The sequence below is a fragment of the Lagopus leucura genome, unplaced genomic scaffold (genome assembly GCF_019238085.1).
Source record: "Lagopus leucura isolate 7727_CA_CO unplaced genomic scaffold, USGS_WTPT01 Super-Scaffold_100157, whole genome shotgun sequence".
Lineage (NCBI taxonomy): Eukaryota > Metazoa > Chordata > Aves > Galliformes > Phasianidae > Lagopus > Lagopus leucura.
Window position 1 is genome coordinate 14,508,952 of NW_024962334.1, and position 25,285 is coordinate 14,534,236.

The 25,285-nt window shown below is 40.4% G+C and overlaps 1 protein-coding gene across 8 annotated transcripts in view; it reads left to right on the plus strand.

The window, feature by feature from the left end:
• Positions 1-23,379, plus strand: part of THRB (thyroid hormone receptor beta) — a 167,704-nt gene extending 144,325 nt beyond the window's left edge. For all 8 annotated transcript variants that reach the window (XM_042888474.1, XM_042888480.1, XM_042888477.1 and 5 more), the window contains 6 exons: positions 1,171-1,271; positions 6,618-6,765; positions 8,478-8,683; positions 11,686-11,832; positions 16,663-16,921; positions 18,450-23,379. In XM_042888474.1, the coding sequence (XP_042744408.1) occupies positions 1,171-1,271; positions 6,618-6,765; positions 8,478-8,683; positions 11,686-11,832; positions 16,663-16,921; positions 18,450-18,691 (1,103 nt within the window). In that variant the 3' untranslated portion in view covers positions 18,692-23,379. The remainder of the gene's footprint in view (positions 1-1,170; positions 1,272-6,617; positions 6,766-8,477; positions 8,684-11,685; positions 11,833-16,662; positions 16,922-18,449) is intronic.
• Positions 23,380-25,285: the final 1,906 nt, after the last annotated feature.

The following is a 25,285-nucleotide window of genomic DNA, read 5'->3' on the forward strand; positions in this document are numbered from 1 at the left end:
GAACTCAAACAGACATGACCCTGACCTATGATGTCCCTGCTGGAGCAGGGAGGTTGGAGCAGGAGATCTCTAGAGGAGCCTTCCAGCCTCAGCCTCTCAGTCATTCTCTGAAGAACTTACTGTACCTCAATAATTTTCGAGTGTTAAATGAATAGCTGCACTTCCCTCTCTCCTCTCAAAATGAATCTTAGACCTTTGCATACAGAGAGGATTTTCCTTAAGAAAAAATATGTACTACAACTCCATTGAATTATAAATTATGGAAACACTTCCTTTGAAAGCTTTGTATTTTACTACATTTGAAAGTTCTCTTTGGTTCAGAATTACAGTACATTACATTACATCAGAATTGTTGTGTTTGGGTTTTTTTGTTCGTTTGTTTTACATAAGAGCAAAAATATGCTTATGTTGTCAAAACTAATGATGTTTTGGGAAAAGAACCAAGCAGTCCCAGCAGTTTTTTGTAGTAGTAATATTTGATTTCACTCGTTGGGTGTCTGATGAACCACTTCAGAAGAGAAAACGTCATTCCCACACATATATGTACACACACACATATTTGAATGCCCACCTATTTTGCCCTAAATTCAAGGTATATTAAATGCAACAGTGGAACACACCCAGGTAAGGTATAATCTATGCAGCTTTTGCGATCTGTTGCTGGTACTTCTCAACCACACCTGCAGAGCTGTTTTGAAACAAATACACTGTCAGTAAATGTTTCTTACTAGCATGTCCCTGAGTCACTTTGCAACCTGGCATCTTAACTCAGAATACAAGCACATCGGTTGTTTTTCAGAAACAGAAAGAGAAGTGGACTCTATGTTTTGCTGTTACTTTATTTTTCACATCAAAGCGCTTGATATAAAAATGAATATATTTGTTTTTCTGAGCTATTGTTTATTGCAGGAGAAAGCAGTTATGTTATGCCTTTTCCCTCTTGACCAGCGGGTGCTGAAACGATCTGAAAAGTAGAAGACACTGCATACAACGTTTAAATACTTCTGTGATACTGTTAGCATGAGCTTTTTATTCAGGAAATCCAGTGAGTTGAGAAGTGTGGGGCCAGTAGATAATATCTGCGGTGAATGTTAATACAATATTTTTATATCAAATGTATCATATCATTTTATATAGAGTTTACATGCCACATCCTCTTTTTCTTTGCAGGGTATATACCCAGTTACTTAGACAAGGATGAGCTATGTGTAGTATGTGGGGACAAAGCCACCGGATATCATTATCGCTGCATCACTTGTGAAGGTTGCAAGGTAAATGGCATGGTGGGAAGGTGGGAATCAGAAATAGCTCTCCAGCTTCTCCATTTATACAGATTTCCTGAACTGTACTACCAAATAAAACAAAGACAGATTAGAAGCGAATAAGAACATCCAGTACTGATGATAAGCCATATCTGGCTGTGCTGCTGATCTGCATATACATAAGGAATATAGTTGATTTTAACAGTGTTTGCTTCTGAAAAGAAGACAGAGAATTTAGGTCTTTTGTTGTTAACTGTTAGCTTTTTCTTTTCCGTTTTTTTAGTGTTTTTTTTTCTGATCGTGTTCTTGGCCAGTGTACATCAGCATCCTCACAAGAACTTCAATGAAACTCTTTATGCAATAGTTGAGATTCTGCCTATGGCCATGACGAGTCTGTGGTGATGAACAGTGTTCCAGTGTATCTCATTATCACTGCAAAGAACAAAAACCAAAAATGTCTTCCACATGCTCATGTGACAGTAACATCCATCTCTTCAGGAAGCATCATCACAAAGTTAAAACAGATTTAATTTTTTTTTTTTTACTTCTTCAGCTTAACCATATTAAAATATGCTTTCAGTCTTTTTCATCTCTAAAGCTACATGAAAAATGAAAAAAAAAAAAAAAAGATTGCTTTGGGCAAGTAAATGATAAAAATAAATGAATAACATGATTGGGCACATTTTGCGTGATTTCACTGCCATAAATTTGCCTGATGGCTTGAGATCCTGCAAGAAAGCTATTCTTTCCTACAGAAAAAGAATTTTTTTCTAAACAAATGGAACCACACATGTCATGCACTAGTGTCATGGGACTGAACCACAAAAGTCATGTTTTGTTAGTCTCCAAAGTCAGGAATATTTGAATATGAAACGTTGGGTTTGGATTGGCATTAGATCCCCACATCACAGTAACAGCCCTGAAGTAGTTTCTTCTGTTGTACAGCATTGCACTTTGATACATTTATGAAATGCGCAAAGACTTAAATATCGTGTGTGTAGGAGGTTTATAGTGATATTCATCAGTTTTATACATATACATATTTATTAAAAAATATTTATATGTGAGAAAAATTGTGGAACCAGTCAAGTGATTTTTACATATTTATATCACATATACCAGACAGTAACAACACATAAAACTCAGGAATATGGCTTAATTCAGATATAGTGACAAGTAAGCAATGGTGTGGCATTATGAAATAGCTTCTGCTCCCAGCTGAACAGCAGGATTTCTTGCCATATTTCCTGCTAGGGTTTCTTTGTTATTTGAACTGAAGTATTTATTTTTATGCCCACCAGCTATTGTAAAATATAGTGTAACAAATCTACTTATATCTTCTGATGTATAATTTAAAATAATGCTTTCATGCACAAAGAGCCAAGTTGACAATTTGCAACAAGTAATTAATTTTTTTTTCCAACTTACAGTTAGCTTCCAGACTGCGTTGTTTTGTTATTTTTGCAAATGTATTAACTGTACAAAATGGTTTGACAGCTATTTTGTGTGAACAATTTCAACTCACATTTTGGAGGATCTACATACACATTTTGAGTTGTATGAACTATCAGCAAAGTTGCGTGCAATCAGTTCTCAAAAATCTGGCATTTACTAGTTGCTTCCACTGAAAACTAATTTTGTAGCAAAATTTATTTTGGCTGATAACCAAAAATTTACTTTTGGCAAGTGCTTGCAGAGAATAAATTGAAAGGAAAATATGGATCTGACAAAGATCTCCTGAATTTCAGAAGAGCTAACTCTTTTTGCTGTTTAAGGAACTGTTAGATGAGATCCCCTGGGAAACTCTCTCAAAGGAATGGAACAGATCTGTCAACTCTTTCAGGACACCAATCTGAGAGCACAAGAGCTCTCCATCCCCCAGCATAAGAAATCAAGCAGAGGAGACAGGAAACTGATATGGCTGAGCATGGACCTGCTGGTTAAACTGAGGGATAAGTAGGAAGTACGCAATCAGTGGAAGCAGGAGTATGTGGCCTGGGAAGGATGCGAGCATGTAATCTGGTTATACAGAGATTGAAGCAGGAAAACAAAGGCGCAGGTGGAACTGAACCTGGCTAGGGATGTGAAAAATTAGAAGAGGTACATTGGTCAACAGAAAGAGTCCAAGGACAGGCCAGGACCTCTTCTGCTAAATGAGAAGGTAAAACTGGTAACAGCAGACATAGAGAAGGCAGAGATACTCAGCAAGTTCTTTGACTCCAGTCTTCATTGGCAGTCAGACTTCCCACTTCTCTCAAGAGAGGTCCCTGAACCTCTAGGCAAGGGTTAGGGTATAAAAATCCATCGCTCTGTAAAAAGAGAGCAAGATCAAGACCACCTGATGAGACTGACTGTCTGTGGGACCTGGTGACATGTATCCCTGGTGCCTGAAGTGGAAAACAGAGGTATCACTCCAATTTTTAAGAAAGGGATAAAGGAAGACCAAGGGAACTGCAAGCCAGTGTGCCTCACATTTGTTCCTGAGAAGATCATGGAACGCATTCTCCTGGAAGAGATGTTAAGACACGTGCAAGAAGCAGAGATGATCTGAGACGGTCATCACAGCTTCACCAAAGCCAGATCATGCCTGACCAATCTGGTGGCCTTCCACAATGGAATGACAGCATCACTAGATAAAGGAAAAGAGATTGATGTCATCCACCTAGAATTCTGCAATGGCTTTAATACAGTCCCACATCACATTTATATCTCTGAATTGGAAAGGTATGGATTTGAAGGGTGGGTTATTTGGTCGAGAAGGAATTGGTTGTACGGTTGTAACCAGAGGGTTGTGTCAACAAATCTGTGTCTTGGTGGAGGCCAACGACAATTGGTGTCCTCCATGTGTCTGTCTTGGGAATGGTGATCTTCAGAAAGACATGGAGCAGTTGGAGCAGTTGCAGAGGAGAGCCATGAAGATGATTAAAGAACTCCTGTGGAGCTGGGGAAGTTCAGGAAGCTGATCTTATTCAGTCTGGAAAGAAGATGGCTTTGGGGAGACTAATTGCTGCTTTCCTATTTGAAGGGAGCTTACAAACAGAAAGGAACCAACTGTCTGATATTGATAGGGCAATGGGGAATGGCTTTAAACTAAAAGAGAGAAGACATAGATATCAGTAGAAATTTTTTTTACTCAGAGGGTGAAGTGGCACTGGAAGTTGTTGCCCAGAAAAGTTGTGGATACCCCATCCCTGAATGAATTCAAGGCCAAGTTGAATGGGGCCCTGGCCACTGATCCAGTGGGTGACAACTCTGCCTATAGCAGGGGGACAGATAGTAGACTGTCTTTAAGGTCTTCTCGTAGCTGATCTATGCATGCCTATTTATGCATGTGCATATATGAGCAAAGTGCAAGAAACAAATGTGACATAAATTTGTGTGCAGTCACCAAGACTAAGGCTGGAAGTGATTCAAGGCAGAGAAATGGTGATCTGATGTGTTTGGACAATATGGAGAGCAAGTTCCTTATCACATTGTATCTAGTGATGGTCAAAGATGTTTTTTAACAACAAAAAAAATGTAAGGAATGCAAAGCTATGGAAGAATAAAAAGCTGGACTCCATACAGCATATGTGTGATGAAAAGTGTTAACAATCATTAAACTTGAGCTACAGTAAGTTTCATGGAAAGTTTGGAAAACAGAAGTTCAGTACCACTTTCAGAAATTCATCAGAGGTTTCCCCATTTCTTGCTGTAACTAGAAGTCAGCCAGTGCACCTGAGTGTTCAGAGCCATCTTCATGAAGGAGAGGAACAGGCCCCATCTCTAGGAATTTGACACAGGGTAGAGAGTGGATCCAAGCCCAGTTGGGAGGATGAGAATTTGAGATCCAGACTCCACGTAAGAACATCTTACTATTGACTTCCTGGATTTCGACTCAACCCCGCAGATCCCAGTCTTAGAAAGACTCATATCTATGCTTTATGCAGCTCAATTTAATTGAGATTTTAGGTCTTTTTGTTATGAAGAAAAAAAGAATTTTGCTCTTAGCTCAAGATGGTTGTCATAAGATAAAATTCTAATGAGAGTGTATTTGAAGGAGTTGGGAGCTCAAGCTGAAATGTAGATTTATCTGTATGTCTTAATTAAATGTTCTGCGTTAAAAGATATTACTGTTATAAGATTTTACCTTGCGTTATTTAATATGATTAAAAAGAGGCTTTTTGCTTAGTGAAGTAAAAAGGTGTTCAGTAACTAAAATCTGAGCTGAAGAGACTGTATGTTAGATAAAATCCCATCTCACTTGGATTTCACCATTGTTTGCAAAGAAACTGAAGCTATTCGCAGTGGCCCCAGTCAAACTGGAGCAGTATCTCAGTGTGTTCTTTATGTCAAGGCAGTTCCAAACTGTGTTGCTAAGTGTAGACAGTCTCAAACAGTGGTGGAAAGTGAAGTAAATTTCTGCCCTTAGCAGTCTGTCTGGTCCATACTACTGTGCTCTTGGATGCTTCATCCAGCTCTTGCCAAAGTCTGTGAGAAAACTCATGTTGAAATTAGGTCTACAATGTTTGGAAAGAAGTTGTATCTGATTTCTTTACCTAAGGCCAGGGTGCGTGGTATGTTCAAATCAGAGACTTCAGTGGAGCTACATTACTTCGTGTGAGCTGAGGATCTGACCTCCTATCAACTGCAATTGGCTGTACATATATTATTATAGATAGATAGAATATGCATAGGGAGGTCTTTGTTGGTGATGTTTGTTTTGAATACAGACATCTGTGGGAAGTATGAATGAATTCCTTTTCTCAGAAATGCATATCATTTCAGAATTATGGATCCATTATTTAGGACCTAATTCAAAGGTTGAGTGAATTGTGTTTGACTGCAAAATTCATAGCCTTGCCCAGATTTGGTTGGTTGATTGGCTATTTTACTTCACTGGAAGGACATGAGTAAAGCTGTTCATTCTTAGTCCTCTAGTTACACTTAATTATACACCACCATTTTTGCTATTTGCAAAAGCTGTCCTTTAATTGCGTGTGTCTCCTAATATCCTTTGAAATCATTGTGTAATTTAGAAGGGGGCTTAAAATAAAAACTAATTCAAATCAGCAATAAAATTTGCACATGGAAATGCAGGACTTGAAAACACGTAATCAGTCTCTTCTTCCTCAAGACAACTTTCCTTATGCTTTTACATATCTCAGGTGCCTATATGTTTTAATTTTTAGGGAGGAGATGTCTCTTGAAACTCTGAAAAGAAATACCATAATCTATAATAATGTTTTGTTCTCTTCCTCCTTGAGAGTTTAATGGAGCATTTTATGCTGCATCCATAGGTACATTTCTACCAAACCAATTTGAAAAAATTACACAGTAGTTATGTTTTCCAATGTATTTATTTATTGCACTTAGGGATTTTTCAGAAGAACCATTCAGAAAAACCTCCATCCAACCTATTCCTGTAAATATGAAGGAAAATGTGTGATAGACAAAGTAACAAGAAATCAGTGCCAGGAATGTCGCTTCAAAAAATGTATCTTTGTTGGCATGGCAACAGATTGTAAGTATATTTTTCTCTTTTTCTTCGTTTTCTCTCTTTTTTTTAATGTTTTTATTTGCTTAAAGTATGTTGATTGGTGAAGATTGTTAAACTAGCGTGGAACTGCCAACATTTTTTGGTTTTAATCATTTGTTCTGGAGAATTACACTCATTGCAGCAATCCACTTCTGAACGCTCTAATTTTTTGTTTATGCTTCACCAGACTGCACCTTCTTCTGGCCTTACTGGACTGAGTAACAATAGGAATGTTAACTCTTAGGAGGAAAAGAGGGAGAAATGCATCTGGATGGACACTTTGCTTGAAAAAAACATCTTGTTTAGAAAATTCTGGAGGATGTGAAATTGAATGTCGTTGTATGAGTCATCCTGCAGTTGTTTGTTTTATTTTTAGCCCCGAAGAAGTTATCTGCAAATAATTTGACTCTCATTCTAAAGAACTAGAACATATGGCTGTAAGATTAACCCTTAGGAATCTTCTTTTCCTGCCACTGCACAAGGATTTACACCAATAACTTCAATTAGTGCAGTGTGAGGAACTCATGTAAATCCCCCTATGCATTATTGTATATGGTTGTTGCCATTGTAATCCTCTGCAAAAACAAAAACAAACAAAAAAACCAGAGCCAATAAGGAAAATATAAATATTCCAACTTAGCATTTTTCAGTTATAATGTAATGTGTGGCATTTTCTGTACAAAATGAAACAGAAGAAGTGAAGCAATTTCATCAAAGGCAGATGGTACTTAAGGAGAGAGAACGGAATGACTCTGGATCATCATTTCAAATCCAGCTCATTTGGACACATCAGACAGTACTGAGCATCAGCCATTTAGGAGCTGTGCAGAATGAGAAGTTTGTCTGAGTCTAATTCTGACCGGCAGTTATCAGTACCATAGAGAGGCGTTTGTAGAAGGCACATACAGGTGTGTCAAAGGAGCAGCGGCAGACAAGCCAGCAATCTCCAAACTTCAGTACAGACTGAAGAATGAATAGGTTCAGGGCAACACTGCAAGAAGGACTAAGGGATTCTGGTGGATGAAAAATTGGATGTGAGCTGATAGTGTGTGCGTGCAGCCCAGAAAGCCAGCTGTATCCTGAGTTCCACCAGAAGAGGGATGGCCTGCAGAGGGGGAGGTGATTGTCCCTCTCTGCTCTGCCCTCGTGAGGCCCCATCTGCAGGCCTGGGGCCCCCAGCACAGGGAAGATGTTGAGCTTTTGAAGCACATCCAGAGAAGGGTCACTAAGATGATCAGAGGGCTGGAGCACCTCTTATGAAGAAATGTTGAGGGAGCTGGTCTTGTTCTGTCTGGAGAAAATAAGGTTTCCAGGAGATCTCATTGCAGCCTTCCAGTACTTAAAAGGAACTTATAAACAGAAGGAAGACCAACTTTTTGCAAGGGATGTTAACTTTAGACTGAAAGAGATTTAGAATGAATACAAGGAATAAATTCTTCAGTATGAGAGTGGAGAGGCACTGGCACAAGATTGCACAGTGGTTGGATGGGGCCCTAGGCAGCCTGAGCTGGTGGGTGGCAGCCCTGCCCATGGTAGAGGTACACTAGATGATCTTTAAAATCTCTTCAACTCAAAGCATTCTATCATTAGTTAAGGTGTTGGTAATCAATTAGTACATCAGCTATAGATAGAAAAGACCAAAGTCCAGACAACTTTAATAACCTCCTGCCATTCTTGTATGCTTTTATCCCTGCTAGTGGTGTTGGATGACAGCAAGCGTCTGGCCAAGAGGAAGCTGATAGAAGAAAATCGAGAGAAGAGGCGTCGGGAGGAGCTGCAGAAAACAATTGGTCACAAACCAGAACCAACGGATGAGGAATGGGAGCTGATCAAAATTGTCACCGAAGCACACGTGGCCACCAATGCACAAGGAAGCCACTGGAAGCAGAAAAGGAAATTTCTGGTAGGGACTGCAGACATTCACACTGCTCTTGAAGTCAAGTTCCTTTATTTCTTCTGAAATCCCTGCTCAGCATTGCAACCACTGTTGTATGTGCCAGTGTTTTGACTTATATGAAGAATTGATGATTGTTTATTCTTGGCTCAGTCTCAGTATTTGATCAGACCGTGTATTTAATAGATAAATAGCTTTCTGATGAGTTAAGGCTTACCCAGCTGGATATTTTTAATGTTCTTTGATAAGAAAAAGTGAAAAAAAAATGATTCTCTTCTGATTAACAGCAATATCCATCTATAATGTATAATACATCTTTTATTTATTTATTACATATAGTAGTCATTGTCTTGGGACTAGCATGCAAAGTATTTTAAATGTTGAAAACAGTGGCAAATTTAAAATGGAAGTTGACATTTTTAATTAATAAGCTGTACTTTTTGTTTCCTTGTTCCAAAGGGAATACATTAATTAAATTTGACAAAGAAAAATAAATTTCAATGATAGCAGGAGGATACTTGAACTATAGTATTGCAGGTTTGTAAATTATGAATCTTCAGAGTATTGCTGAGGAAAATCTGTGATTTGTGATGCTTAAGCTTAGAAAAAGAACGTGTGGGGTGTGTTGTTTTTTTCTAACTCAGATTTCAAGGAAAAACTGTGCAGAATACGGAATGTTTAGGTAGCACAAAAGAGGGATTACAGACTAAATGTCAGGAATTCACAGGCATGTTTAACAGTCTGTGTATACCAAATCAGGTAGAAAATATTCTTTTATTGCAAGCACAGGCTCCTACTGCCTAATCCACAATGGGAATCATGACCCACTGTTAAATTGCTAAGATAAGTTTTAGATTCAAAGCAGCTTATCCCTTTTACAGAGTTATGTTAATTCTAGTAGCAATTTCTGTACAAATGGCCACATGTTCACAGTAGTGTGCAGTCAAGAACATGCAGCCAGTGGTTGCTGGCAAGAAGCAGCAGAGAGATTTCCAGTTTTCCTGCATTGTTTTTAACAGGCCAAGAAGCTGCAATTGTAACATCAGCTATGGTATCACATTTGATTACTCAGACAGCAGTGTTTTTTTGGTGTCACTTGCTTTAGAATAAAAAGGGGAGCATGAGGTGATGTGAGGACAGGATTAGTGGGAAAAAGGTCAAATGGGGCAAAGGCAGGGGTGACAGCTGTAACAGGCAGCTCACAAATTAGCTATGATTTCCACAGCTGGTTCCTAGGCCAGATCAAACTACTCCCAGTGCTCCAGGGCCTCCTTGTTTTTTTCAGGGCTCACATGCTGAAGCCCTACAGTTTCAAGGTAAGTGTAGGGAGCTCACTGACACCTTGTAGTGAGCACAGAAGTCCAGGATGGCTTGACAACTCCAGGCAGAGGGCTTTGAAAACTTCCTGCCAGAAGCTGTTGGGGAGCAAGAGGAGCTGATTGCACACCCCAGCAGCAGTGGGTCAGCCCTTTGGCAGCTGAGGCTGGTTCTTCAACAGTGGGAGCTCCCTGGAGGTCTGGACATTTTTTTCTATTGAGGTGAGGTAGGTGGCAAGGGCTCTCCAGCAGCTTGCCTTTCTGGAGTGTGTTGGTTTTAGCCAGTCATCCTGAATTCTTCTGGCTTTCCCGTGGCAATGCTATGTTCTCTCTTTTTCTTGCTAACACTGTTATGTGTGGCTTTTGCTTTGGGTCTTCGTGCTTGAAAGTGATGAAGATTGTTTATCATGAGCACACAGACAATGTGGTTTAGTTTCCCAAGATTCAGAGATGGGGAGAGTCAGCCTAAAACTGGGATTATTTCAGCTTTTTAGCAGGAGGAACTCCTAGATAATTGAACCCAGTGCTCTTCATTGTTCTTCCACAATTGATGCTTATTTTATTAGCTCACTGCTGAGTTTTTTTGTGAAAGAAGTTAGGTTTGGATTCGGATTGTTGACAAGGATCAGGAAGGCTCTTCTATGATGTGTTGCTTTAAAAAAATGTTGAGCACAAGTTTTCATTATCAACAGCAGCTTCAGCACCTCTCCTGTTTAAGTGCCCTTACATAAATGCCATGAAATCCATCAGTTTTAAAGGCATTCTTCTCTAAGTCTTAGCCAGTTTTTAACTATCTAACACGAACAAAATGGAATTTCTGCATACTCTTTGGCAGGTATTTTATAGCTGCAAAGCTGCACTTAGCAAACAGAGGAACAACTTTGATATGTGTTTTAAAAACACACAGTAACATTGACAAACTGTCATAGAATCAGGTGAGCAAGTCAAAATGCAAATGGAATAAAAAGTACTTGCTGTGGATATTGATCATACCTACTGCATTCTGTGTTCCCATAGTTAGCTTGAAAATTGTTGGCTTTTTTTTTTCTCACTTGGAGAAGCCTTGATTTGAAGTCACACAGAAGGTGATTTTCAACAAGAATTTTACCCTGACAAGCTCAAATTCTAGTCATTTTATCCAGACAAGCTTTGTGTTGCCAGTTCTTAGTCATCTGTTGTTTTAGCCTAGTTTTGGAAACAGGCCTTGGCAATTGTCTGGAGCTCAGTGATACCAGGCAATCTGCTCTGGAGAAGATTTCAGAACTTGGAGTAGGTTAAATTGCCTGCAAAGCTGCAAAGCTCTGAGAATATTCTAAGGGTAGCAAGTCATCTCAGCTCCCTTTGCTTTTAGACCAGCTTGGGAGTTCTCATCATTGTGAGAAACAAGATCATGCCTATATTTTTAATCAAAAAGCACACAAGCTACACCCACAAAGTATTTGGATGGAAGCACAAGGAAGAAACTACTTGTGCCTCTGATGCAGCTGTCCACACAGCACGGTGGTGCCAGGCCCCCATTTCTGTGTGCAGTCTTCTCTTTCACGGAATCCACATTTTGTGCCATAATGGGACATCACTTAAAAAAAGGATAGTATCATTTATAACTGTAATGTTTGCCAAACAGAGTTTTTTAGAATATCAAACGCTCACTGTAAGATAGATTGTTCCTTTAAATATTTTTGTTTATATCCTTAGCCAGAAGACATTGGGCAAGCACCAATAGTTAATGCCCCAGAAGGGGGGAAAGTGGATTTAGAAGCCTTCAGCCAGTTTACAAAAATAATCACACCAGCGATTACAAGAGTGGTGGATTTTGCCAAAAAGTTGCCTATGTTTTGTGAGGTAAGACAAACTGCTTGCATCCCTCGTTTACAAAGCTATGGTTATGCTGTATGCAAAATACTGGCACAGAACTGTAACAGGAAGGATTATGCTTTAAAAAAAAAATCACTATGTTTAAAATCAGAAAAAAACAAGAGAATCAAAACTGGATTTGAATTTTTATGACTTTTCTTTTTCCCATGACTACTGAACTCCTGATTTTGTTCATCTAGAATTCATCACAATTCACTGGAGACCTGAATGTGCCTTCACAAGTAGCCTTGAGCAAAGCAGTGAACAAAAACAGACCATCTAGAGTTATATTTTATATGTTTAATCAGATATTTTAGCACAGGCTTCCTTCTGTACTTTCCAGCTCCTTGACAGGTGTACTGTTGTGGAGTTGGATGTGTGCAGTAATAAATTCTCCAAATTCAGGAATGCATCCCTATCCAGGCGTGACACTTGCTTCATTTTTTTTCCCTAGGCATTTTCTTCCTTAATAGGGAGGGAGTGCATAAAAGAGTTAAGTAATAGAGTGTCATCCCAGGTAGGTACTCACATGTAAAATGTACTGTAAATAGACTGAAACAGGCTTGGCTGCACATTAGGAGTAGAGAGGCCCTAGGCTGATTTCATTTACAGCAAAGTAGCATTTTTATTGGAGGAGCAGATGCAATGGCTGATGATTTTTTTTTCCTAGAGTAAAAAACATTATCATAACTGCAGCGTGAATATAACTGAAATAGTAACTCAGATTTGATAATTTAAATAATTTTAAGTCTTGTGAGTCCCTTAGGATCCACAACCATTGGAGTTTTAATACAGAAATATCCTCAACCCAGCTGTGGAAGTATACTTGCCTTCCCTCCCACACTGCAGAGAAGCACCTGCCTCTGCTGGAGTGTGACCATGTTTGGGGAGTTCATTGTGTCCCCTAGGATGAGAACTGCTTTTTCCTCTTACACACAATCAGACAGGAAAGAAGTCTAAGTAGTATTTTCCTCTTCTGTGGTTCTTTTCTTTAAGGTCAATCAAGGAGTGTTATTTATGTCAGCTAATGGTCTTTACATCCCTTAGCATCTGCAGAGTAAGAAGTGTTAAATATCAGTAGTTGCCATAGTTTAAATAGCTTTCGCTGGCTACTTAACATTGGCTCCATCAGAGTATGAAATAGCGACCAAGCATGAAGACTTTAAACACAAGGAATGTATCCATAGATCAGGAAGCCCCTGCAGCATCCAGTGTCGGAGGGAAGCTGTCCCCTCTGATTTGGTGTTTGTTGGTGGGAAGTTGCTCTGATGTAATAAGGTAGTCTTTTCAATTTAGAAGGCTTTGCCAGTCACACGCAGACTGCAGTGCCTGTCTGACATCTTCTACCCCTCCTGGCTACCATGGGCCCACTTGTGTCAGAGCTGAACAGGAAGCATGGCTGAAGAAGTCAAGGAGTTGTTTGGCATCACCTCTGTAGGCTGCACAGTTCAACTAGGATGGGCTTTGTTTACAGCTGAATCACTGTGTAAACCTGACACCTGTGTGCAGCACGGTTTGACAGCAGAGAAGGACAACACATAGTGAATGGAAAGGGATAGGACAGCTGTCCCAAGGTGTCATGCAGTTCCTGCTGAAGCATAAAGAAAATGACAAATGTTTGCTCCTTTCTTGAGGGGGCACTGTCTTGTTAACTTTGTTTTCTAATCCGTATCTTTTTCTTAGAAGGAATACTGCATGGGCTGTGTTTATAAGGAAAAAAAAAAACAAAAAAACTCCTTTCTCCCATGGGACCTATACAGCATTCAAACATTATCTCAATTCTTAATTTCCACGGAGGCTCAGTCTGAGAGTGCTGTATGTTTCTATGAAAGAGATTGACTAAGCAGCACTTAATGAGTTTGATGCAAGTTTATAAGAGGTGCTCCAGCCCTCTAGTTGTCTTCCTGGCCCTCCTCTGGAACCTCTCCAACAGCTCCATATCTTTCGTATGTCCCAGGCAGTATTCCAGATGGGGCTTTATGAGGGTAGAATACAATCATCTCCCTGTCTCTTCTGGTCACCCCTCTTTTAATGCAGCCTGGGAAACAGCTTTCCAGACTGCAGGTTTAGCTTATGTCCAGCTTTCATCCACCAGGACCCCCAAATCCTTCTCTGCAGGGCTGTTCTTAATGAGTTCTTCTCCCAGTCTATACATATATCTGGGATTGACTTGACCCATGTGCAGCACCTTTTACTTGGCCTTGTTAAGCCTTATTAGGTTCACGTGGGCCCTCTTTTTGAGCCTGTCCAGGTCCCTTTGGGTGGCATTGCTTCCTTTTCATTGTGTGAACTGCACCACTCTGCTTTTTGTCATCAGCACATTTGCTGAGTGTACACTCAGCCTCACTATCTTCAGCATTGATTAAGATGTTGAATAGCACATGTCTCAAGATGGATCCCTGAGGAACAACACTTGTCATCAGCCTCAGCAACATGGTCAACACAGATCTGTTGATCACAACTCTCTTACTGCAGCCCTCCTACCAATTCTTTATCCACCAAATAGTCCAGCATCAAATCCGTCTCTCTCCAATTTAGAGATAAGGATGTGGTGGGGGACCATGTCAAAGGCCTTGCAAAAGTCCTGCCAGTTGACATGATTTGCTTTTCCCTTGTCCAGTGATGCTGTTGCTGTGCTGTAGAAGGCCACTGGATTGGTCAGGCATGATCTGAAGTTGTGCTGGCTGCCTCGGATCACCTCTTCTTGCGTGTGTTTTAATATCCCTTCCATTTGTTCCATGATCTTCCAAAGAACAGACATGAGGCTTACTGACCTGTAGTTCCCCAGGTCTTCCTTTCTTGTAAATTGGAATGATGTCTCCTTTTTCCCAGTCACAGGGGACTTTGCCTGAGAGCCATGCCTTTACAGATATGAAAGAGCGTGGCTTGGCAATCACATCAACTAGTTCTTCCAGAACCTTTCCTTTTTTCTCCCTTTTTTCATTTCTTAATGATTCTATGATTCTTTCTCTTCTGTTCACTTTTTCTCTGTCATTTCCTTTTCTTTATTTCTCATGGCTGCCCTTAGACATCTTTTTTCTTACTGTATTCCTTTCCTACTTCAGTCTCAGAGTCACAGTGGCTTTGTCACTGGTGGCAAGACTGCCACTCTGTGCAGCCTTCCATACAGTACTGCTGAGCTGAGTATGAGTTTCAAACAGAGTGATTGCCCTGAACAGAATGACTCATATTTCTTGTGTATTAAACACTTTACACCTGAAGTTGAAGTTGTCATTGCTGAAAAAATAGCGGCATGATTTAACTGCTTTTGCTGTCTGTGGCTGGCTTTGTACTTACAACTCTTCTCTTCATGAAGAGTTCCATTCTCTTCAAGAAGACCTTCCATTCATGTCAGGTAATTTTATGGTGTCCACTCTACATGGTTTTACACCAAGTAAGTGTAATTGCTTTGTGAATGCACAGTTGCCACATAAACCTGTAGTGTTTTTTGTATTGTTGTGGTGTTGTGTTTGGTTTTTTTTTCCATTTCTAATTGCAATTCAGGTAGGTGTAATAATAATCCATAGAAATTAGAATTACTTTTCCATGTATGTGATGTTTTTACTGTTCATTTAATGACAGTTTCAAAATAGCATTGGTGATTTTTTTTTTCCTTTTGTTATCATTGGATTACCTATGTAAACATGAAGATATGTTTTACAGAAAACAGAACCTACATCTTCCAATTTGGACAGCTTACCACTTTTTTTCAAATATGAAGGAGATGAGTCTTGCTATATGCCCTGAGGATCACAGTTATGCACCAGCATAACAGCTGGACCTATACCATAGATTTTTTGTCTGTCCAACAGTAATAATAGAGAGTCTAGGGAGATCAGTTGTAATAGGCTACACGTACCCTAATAAGTTGTCTGTTGTTTAAAATGGACAGAGAATTCCACTGATTAACATGTGTCTTTTAGATAAATATATATATAATATATATATAAATATATATATTATATTATATATATTATAATTTAATAATAATTTAATAATATATAATAGTATATAATATAATTATATATATAAATATATATATATATATACACACACATATTTCATTCTGTTTATTCTGTTTATTTAAAAAACAGTCTACTCTGATGGACTCTCTCAAATGTCTTTCTTCAGCTTGGTCAGGTGAAAATCAAGCATGGCTGACAGTGCATCTAACTGGGATGGCTGATACCTTTACCAGCCCCAATTGCAGGTTATGCCAAGCTGTATGCTGAGAGAGCTCAAGAGTGGAAGAGAGAAGGGTAAACAGCTGAGGACAGTGATCATTTCAGCCATCTCAGTTTGATTCACCCTTATGCAAGACAAAGCTGACAATCTGTTACCACTAACCTGGCAACTGACGGGTCTGCCTCATCCTCCACACCTTGTGAAATGTTTGCAGACAGGAAGCTATGTCCTTTAGGTTTACTGGACTTAATTCTATAATGTTGCCACGAACAAAGAGATCCTGTGGAATCGAGAGCTTCAGAAAGCTGAGCCACTTCTCCTAAGCACCTGCACTTTGCTGTGAATATCTTGCCCAGGACCACTTCCTACAGCTGTGTCATCACTAGATTTCCATGTGGGGGTGTCAGCCTGTTAGGACTTTTTGAAAGCAGGAGTATGAATCTTGGGCTTTTGTGCTGTGCACAAGAACTAGCTGGTAAGCTAGTTGGTAAGCAGCGTGTTTCCGGGATGTCTGTACTTGGCTAGGTAGTGTCCTGGGTTCGCCGTGAATTCATGACCGTGGATTTACTGTAGTTGTAAATCATCTCAGTTTGAAAAACACATCTTTTTCTTTACCATTTATAATTTCTGCAGCTGCCATGTGAAGACCAGATCATCCTTCTGAAAGGCTGCTGTATGGAGATAATGTCCCTCCGAGCAGCAGTTCGCTATGACCCCGAGAGTGAGACTTTAACACTGAATGGGGAGATGGCGGTGACAAGGGGCCAGCTGAAAAATGGGGGTCTTGGCGTAGTGTCTGATGCCATTTTTGACCTGGGCATGTCTCTTTCTTCATTTAACCTGGATGACACCGAGGTTGCCCTTCTCCAGGCTGTTCTGCTCATGTCATCAGGTGAGAACAGAAATATATTGGCATTCCAGCCATTTTGAAACACTTCATTCTTTGTCAGAAATCTCTCATTAGAAGAAATAGGGCATGTTAGATCTTGTATTGCTAAACAGAGTAATGCAAATGAAATTCTCTTTCAAAACCCTGATGCATCAGAAAATCAGTTTGGTGAGTGCTAGGAGAAAAAATCAGAGAGGCAAACGTAGAAGTGGCATTGGTAACACATCTTGCTCAGTTTAGTGACTCAGCAGGGAGGAGGGCTGATCATCAGACAAATCAGAAAGATCTGGTTTAGAGCCAGTTTGCCTTGACTGAAAAACTAGTAATTTAGATACAGTTTTCATTACAACTAAGTTCCTGTTTCCTCTAAATACTGTCATGCACTGGGTGAGAAGTACAGTTCATACACATTTCCAGCAGTCTCACATGCTTTAGTTCAACCTTCGTTGTTTTCCTACTGACACAACCGCTGCTTGCTACGTGGCATTTGAGAGCTGCCTTACGCTGGGACTGTTTTAACTGGTCTCTCAGCGATGTCACACAGGAGCAGCACAGACTATTTCGTATCATTTCCAAACAGTTTCTTTGCTTCTCAGATGATATATATTTTCAAATATGCTTCAGCTTGTCACATCCTGCCCATAAGAGAAAGGAAGGGGTGACCACATTCGCCCCTTGGTCCTTTGCACTACTGGTTGTGCCAGCCCGAAGAGGAAATTCCGTTCTTGGGCAGTGGCAGATTCAGAAGGGTTTTGTTTTAAGACCATTTTAAAGATTGAGCACTGGCTAACAGTACATAGACAGTGATTAACAAGGATTAACTGTGTCTGTGGCAGGAAGGTTTCCACATTCATCACAACACAGCGCTTGGCTTTCTCAGTCAAAACATTCTGATTTTTTTGGTTCCCCACACAGTGATACATAACTGGGAGCCTCAGAAGGCGTTTCAGGTGATCGGCTGTCCTGAAACGTCTCCTGAAGAGTGACCTATGAAAGGAGCTTTTCCAGCACTCACATGGGACCTATTTCAGATAGTCTGCCTAACTTGTGGCATTTGTTGTTCCATGGTGCTCCGTAACAAATTCATTCCTTTTGCTTATTTTAGGATCAAAATCTGATCAAAGCCTTGGTCAGGCTGTAGTGAAACAGATAAGAAAGAACTGCAAGATAACTGACAAGGACGTCTTCTAATTGTTAGTTTTTTACAGTAAGATATAGATAGAAGCCTCAACTGAGATTGAGAATGTGCTGCTCCAGTCACTGCAAGGAAACAGTTCCCAAACAGCTATGTTGTAAATGGGCAAAAGAAACAAAGAATGAAGAAGGAAGGGATTATTTCCTTGTTTTATCAGGGATAATACTGAGGCACAAATAAACAATATGCTCAGGGTCAAAGAAATTGTTTGTGCCAGAGCCAGATTCCTTGGCTCCTTTTCTTACAACAGAATAATTCTACTTTTCCTAATTTATGATCAGATATTCCGTCAAGTAAATGAATTTTAAAGATAATTCTGTTTCTTTGTATCTGCAGATCGCCCAGGCCTTGTTTGTGTCGAGAGGATAGAAAAGTGTCAAGAGGGTTTCCTCCTGGCATTTGAACACTACATTAATTACAGAAAACACCATGTTGCACATTTTTGGCCAAAACTGCTGATGAAAGTGACAGATCTGCGAATGATTGGAGCCTGCCATGCCAGCCGCTTCCTGCACATGAAGGTGGAGTGCCCCACAGAACTCTTCCCTCCATTGTTCCTGGAGGTGTTTGAGGATTAGAGAGACTGGAGCGGTCCTCTGCACCCCTGTCGCACTACTGGCTGTCATTTCATTCCATTGCCCAGCTCTTCTCACACCTGTTTGTTCTTCTTTTGTTCTCTTCTGATTCTTGAGATGGGATTGGGCTTTTGTTTGAGTTTTTCTTTGGGGTTGCTGGGGGCAGTTGTATACACATGGATGAAAACATCCCTTTCTGCTGGTACTTGTGACTATTGCAATTTGTTCTTCAGTCCTTTGATGTGAATGCTTTGACAGCTTAACAGTGAAAATAGAAACAGACCAGTTTCATTCACCAGCACTTGCGTGGTCACCAGCTCACATGCATCATTGCTTGGAAAATATGGGAGATAAATTGAAGTGGCAGAAAATAAATTGGCCTCCAAGTTAAACAGCTATTTATAATTTGATCCTGGCAATCCTGTCTGCTGTTACCTCACTTTGCAGGGTACTAGTGACCATTTCATGAGATGAAATCTCTAGTGTTTATGGTTGTTTCTATTGTAACGATCACCCTTACGATCTAGGACCTTCATCATTGTCATGATACCATCATTATCTTAGGATTGTTCCGATGGATGTGGTTTAACAGTGCCCCATAAATCAAGTATTTAGTGTATGCAAAGTGAGGGAAGGGACGGAATCATTTTTTTCCATGTGTACGGAAGGTAAGGTTGTTTGGTTCTTACTACTCCAGGTAACTTCGCTGGAAGTTCTGTTGGGGGAAGGAGGGAGACTTGATTCTCTGGTACGCTTTTTCCTGAGTAGGGAAGTCTGCTTTTTCTGAGGTTTGTGGTAAATTCAGCACTCTGAAGGAGTGGGCTGTTTGTCGGAATAGCAGAATTTCCTATGAGTTATTCAGGGATGTGAATGAATGAAACGTATGGGATGACCATCAGAGGGAACAGAAACCAGCTGTGTTATTGATGACACTCAAGACTGTCCAGCTTTGTCCCGGTAGTACAAATAGTATTGCTTGGCAGTAATCTTTTGTTTTATATATATATAAAGTTTATATGCACGTATATATAATATTTTATATATATATAATTATGAATCTTCAGCGGATGTCTTAAACGTATTTCTGTGTTTTTATCATCTCTCTCTCATTCCTTCTCTTACCCTCTCCTGTGTGTGTGTATGTGCGTTGATCAGCTAGGTTCTCCCCTCCTCAGTGTGTGTATGTGTTTTTTTTTGGCTAGTTTCTCACTTGATTCCTTCACATAATTTATTTCCACTAACTGCACTAGCAGAAACTGAACTGAAAGATAGGAAGTCCAGCTGCCAAAATCTGCGAGTCGGTACTCAGTGATGCTGGACTGTTTGAAGCTGGTAATGAGGGCTTTGTTGGTAGAGAGTGATTCCTTTCTGTTATCCATCACCGTTCAGGGCTGTTGTCCCTGGATTTTATAAACTTGATATTAAACCGTTCTCTGAATTTGTATGATACATCAAAAGCATTCTTCTGTTCTTCCTGGAAACTCAAGAGACCTGTTTTGCACTTCCTCATATCCCACATTCTTTTGTGTTGTGCATTCATTTGTACCAGTTTCTGTCTCTGCTATTCATTGATACATTTGCCTGGCAACTCAGTGGGCACTGTTAGAACTGATGTGTTGATATTCAAAGCTCATGCCCCATGTCCAAACCCATATGTTATATATTTGTCTCCTCATAAGATCACGATACTCAGGAAAATACATAGGTGGAGCACAGTATCTTGTGCCAGGGATTACGTTCTTTTCACCTCCATTTCCCTTTAACATTGATGAAGTGTTTGGAGTGCTTTTGGCTCTATCGTCAGGGTTATGGAATCTTGTTGTGCCTGTTCTTTGATATCATATGCACCTATGGTGAGTGTTGATGTTATTCCTTAGGAGTTATGCCCATAATTCCATGAGAATATAAAACACAATGGGATGTTCAGGGCTTTTTGCAGGAACCAAGGAGGCAGGCCTTCAGAAATAAGTCTTTAAATGCTTGCTGAAATTGAAGAACCTCTGTTGTGGGCTGGCTCCATTTGCTCAATCTCAAAAGGTGTGCTAAGAGCACAGATTCTGTGTAGAGCATTACATCTTGGAGACAACAATCAGGAAAAGTTCTAGCCTTTGGAACAAGAGATCACACAACAAGAAAAGCTTACGTGTCTTCAGTTCTGCACAGTCTCAGATGAGCAGCATCTGCAGTAAGTGAAGAGTATTAAATATGTGATTTGAGGGTGGCTTGGTAGGGCACTGATAGTATATGGGGAAAGCAAAAAAAAAGAAACCAGCATCTATACCCAAATGGCTTTCAAGAAGTTATCTTTTGGAGGTTTGTACTCCCAGAATCATGGAGTTCCTTCTGAAACCAGCCTGAGTATCTCATCTACTTGCTAAATGTGAGCTTGAGTTAGTGTAAAAACTTGTAACTGTGCTGCAGATGAGACCAAGGAGAAGGAAAGTCACTTTCACCTGGTAGAATTCACAGTGACCTCACTGTAGGCTCCATAGTATTTTATGTATTTCTCAGAACCTCAGTTTCTTAGAGTCACACTGCTGCCTGGGAGGTTCAATCTGTCATTAAGATCAACATTTCTCATCCTCTGGGTTATAAAGAAAAACAGCAGCCTAAATGTTGAGGTTGAAAGTCAATACTCAGTGAATACTCAGACTTCTTACTGCCTTTTAACTACTGGGGCCCAGACTACTGGCTTTTGAACACTTGGGAGTGTTGGGACTGAGTTAATAAAAAAATAAAGGTCAGAAGTTAGAAAAAATGTGAGAGTTACTGGATTGGCATGGGGAAGCAGCGAGAGATGAAGAAACTTGTAACACCTTGGACAGAACTGCAGCTTGAGGTAGTGCTGAGAACAAACGCTTTGCACAGGCTGGTGTAAAAATCATTGCTCAGACAGGAATTTGTCTGACAAGGTTATTATAGCAGGTCAAGAAGTTTTAAAACACAGCCTGCACAGCTGAATGTCTGAATTCAAGCATGTCAAGCTGCATTTAGGCATCCAAGCTCATGGCCTGACTTCCTGATACTGAAGCAGTTTGGGGTTGCAGCTAATCAGGATTCAGAAAACTGAGCATCCTCTGTTTGATGATTGCAGATGGGCCATTAGGCATCCAACTTGGAAAAGTTCAGCAGTCCTTTAAGCACTAAGGATACCGTCATTGTACTTTTCTAGCTTTTTAGATTACGTTGGAATCTGGTTTTGATTAACCAAGGGGGATTAGTAGAATTCCTTAACAGAAGACTAAGACCAAGCTCTTCGTCTGGTATCTAATGACCTCTGATCTCCTACCAGTCTTAGTCTGTGTGTCTTCGTTGACTTTCTCAGTCTGCCTCCTGATTTACATGATCACAAGAGCAAAACTAGAATCTGTGAGGATGCTTTTGCAGTCTCTTACTGGTGAATGCTGAACTTAGTCCTGCGATGACTCGGGTCACTGTAGGATGCTGCTGGATTTACCATCTGAGTGGCAGACATCAGTCTGCAGGGTCTGTAGCACCTGTCCTTCTGAGGGAAACAACAGACGGCACTTTTCACTGCAGTTCAGGGTCTTGTTTCTCATGTGCCACATACCCTTTGTTTTTGCTTTGTGATCTATGCGTGGGTCTTGCATAAGAAATGCTTCCTATCAACCTGATAGTCATCGTTTTGCCCCAAGTAACATGCATTTAGATACTCATTTCATGTGTCATCTCAGTTAAGTTATGGTATTCATAATGACATACAACATGCATAATAATGATCTTTGTTTACATTCTGCCAAAATGTAGGCGTTAGAGTTAGACCTCCGAGAGCCAAAACCATCCTTGAGCAAAATGCTTGCTTCTGCAGAGGCAGGCATCAGAAAGTGAAAAAAAAACTGTCCAGAATGATCAGCTGTATCCGAAATCTGCCAAGACAGGGCTGTTGATCACAAGCAGAGCATGTCATTGCTAGCGATGCATTTTTATGCTATGGAACTCTAACCTGTATGCGTCATATTGACTTTTTGCTGCATGAATCATAAATTATAAAAATCAGTCCTATGGTTTTGAGATGTAGCCAGCATTCCTAAGGCTAAACCTTTTTCATTGACTGAATCAAAATCCACAACCAAGGAACGTACTCCTCTCACTGTGAGAGCAGTTGAAAGAGTTGAACGTTTATCTTTTCTCAAAGGAAGAGGCAGTAGGACCTCTTGATGTGTCTTGTTATTGTGATCATCTGGAAATGATTGCCAGACGTTTCCTTTTGATATAGCGATGAAGTGATCCGTATTTAAATTTTATAGAGAGAAATTTTATTCTAGTGTGATAGAGATTTATTTTCCACTTAAAGACTCAAAGCGATGTGAGCACATTTTTTTACTATGGTATATTTTTGCTTTAAAATTAAAAACAAAAAAAAAAAAAAAAAAAAAAAGGTTTGGCCTTACCACAAAGTTTTAGTGTGTCGTATAGATGTTAGCAAATGCAAAGAGTATGCGTTATTCGTGTGTATCCACATTGACTGATGTCGCCTTCAAAAAGCAATATTGTGCAGGTAATAAGTTGTTTGTGACTGTCCATTGCACAGTTTACCTTCTTCAAAAGCTAACCTTGTTTATGCACAAGACAATCAAATGTAAATCTACATCAACACCCGGGTGTAGATTAAATTCATGTAAATTACTGAGCACAATGTAAAACATTAAAAGACACTTTATTTAATTACACATTTAATGTTGGTGAAGATAGTATCAGGGCATGAACTAGCTGACATGCTGTAATTTCTTTTTCTCTTTTCCTACTTCCTTAGCACTCTTCAGTTTTAGTTTGCTCACAAATACATCAGATTAGTTATTCTTTTTTTTTTTTTTTTTTTTTTTTTTTTTTTTTTTTTAAGAGAAGGGTGGTTTGGGTTGTTTGTTTGTTTCTATGAAGTTAGGTGGGAGGACTTCTTACTTTGTCTATGAGGTTTGTGGATTTTGCTTATTTGGTTTATTTTTTTATACCAGTTTCGTGCCCTGAGGGTAAGGCAAACGTTACGCAGTACAGTAAAAAAAAAGTTACCTTGGATGATGTATTTTTTTGCAAGCAGTGTTAAGAGTTATGCTAGATTGGTAATATTTTTTCAGCCTAAAATATATTAAAAATCTGTGATCACAAATGTTTTAAACTATCTAAAGAGAAAATTTGTATATTTGGGGGAAGAAAATAATTTTTACATAGCTTTTGTATGCAGATATTAAAATGTAATTATGAATATAGTGGGCATAGATAACTGTGTAAGCTTGAATTCTAAAAAAGAAAAAGCTTATAACTGAATGGTGGTCCTGGTCTCTCCTTCTCTTTGTTCCAGGCTGTGCAGTTGTGCCACACACCTCACGCTGCTGGCATGGCAGAAGTAGGGCCCAGAGCGATGTGTTGTGCTGGCACTGACCTGCTCGCACTCTATCCGCCTGCACCCTGCATTGCCTATCTCGTGCCCAATCTCCTCCCCTCCCTTGGGCACCCAGCCAGTGACTTTCACTTCCCAGCTCTGTACATCGGCCAAACCTAACCCACTTTGGTGAGCTGTGATTTATGTCTCATTCAATTACAGTTTTCAAGGGAACGCCCTTTCTTTCTGTATTTGTTCCCAGTCTAGATGGGGCTGTTGTGACAAGAGAAATAGTCGTCTTGTCTCCTCACATTTTCCGTACCTCAGTCAGCTATCTGTCGGAGATCTCCTCATTCAAATCTTCCCTCTGCTCTCATGCTCCTTTGTGATGGTCTCAAGGGGTCTTTCACCCCCTCAGCAGGTAAAGCAAAGCCTGGAGCCCAGGTCCACAGTGGTTACTTGGACCATCCCGAAGGGAAGGTGCTGGGCACTGCTGCCTGTGGGAATGGGGCCTGCCTTCCAGGGCCGAAGCGCATGCTGAGGAGCTGAGGATCCTGAGGGAAAGCATTCATGTTCTCCCTAAATTAAATCCCTTCAAGCACCTGGTTTTGGGCCTCTGAGTGTGGAGGTGCTGCCACAGCCCAAGGGCAGGTTGCTGTGCAGTGGATGTGGGAGCTGTGAGCTGCTCGGTCCCACCATGGAGCAAGGCACAGATTTGCTGCAGCACAGTTGTTGGCTGGAGGGAAGAAGGAATTCTGCTGCCGCAGACCTCACGGTGTTGGCGGTGACGTCTTCAGGCCTTGTTGTTGGCAGCGGTGATGGAGGTCGTGCTCACCCAGAAGTGGTTTGAGGTCTGTGGACAGGAGCAGAAGTCTGTCAGCTGCTTTGCTCCAGTACGTCCACATCATTGCAAAGGGTGAGATAGACGGTGAGCATTGGGCATTGCCAGAATGAGAGTGACCAGAGCAGGCTGGTGCGAGCCACCTTGTGCACTCTGAGCCATTCTGTGCACAGCTGCACCAGGTTCTGCCTCATGGGAGCAGCAGGTGAGACTGCCTTCAAAAATGGGCCATGTCTTGGATGCTTTCCCAGCATGGATTTACGAGTCTAACATTAAATACCCAAATCTTACCCTCATGGTCATTTGTGCAGTGTGGTATGCCCAATAGCATCAGTGATGGAGAATTAACAGTGTTCGTACAGAGTGCCTGCAGAGTCACTGACTTTGAACAAGCAACAGTGAAATATTTCTGAGGTCC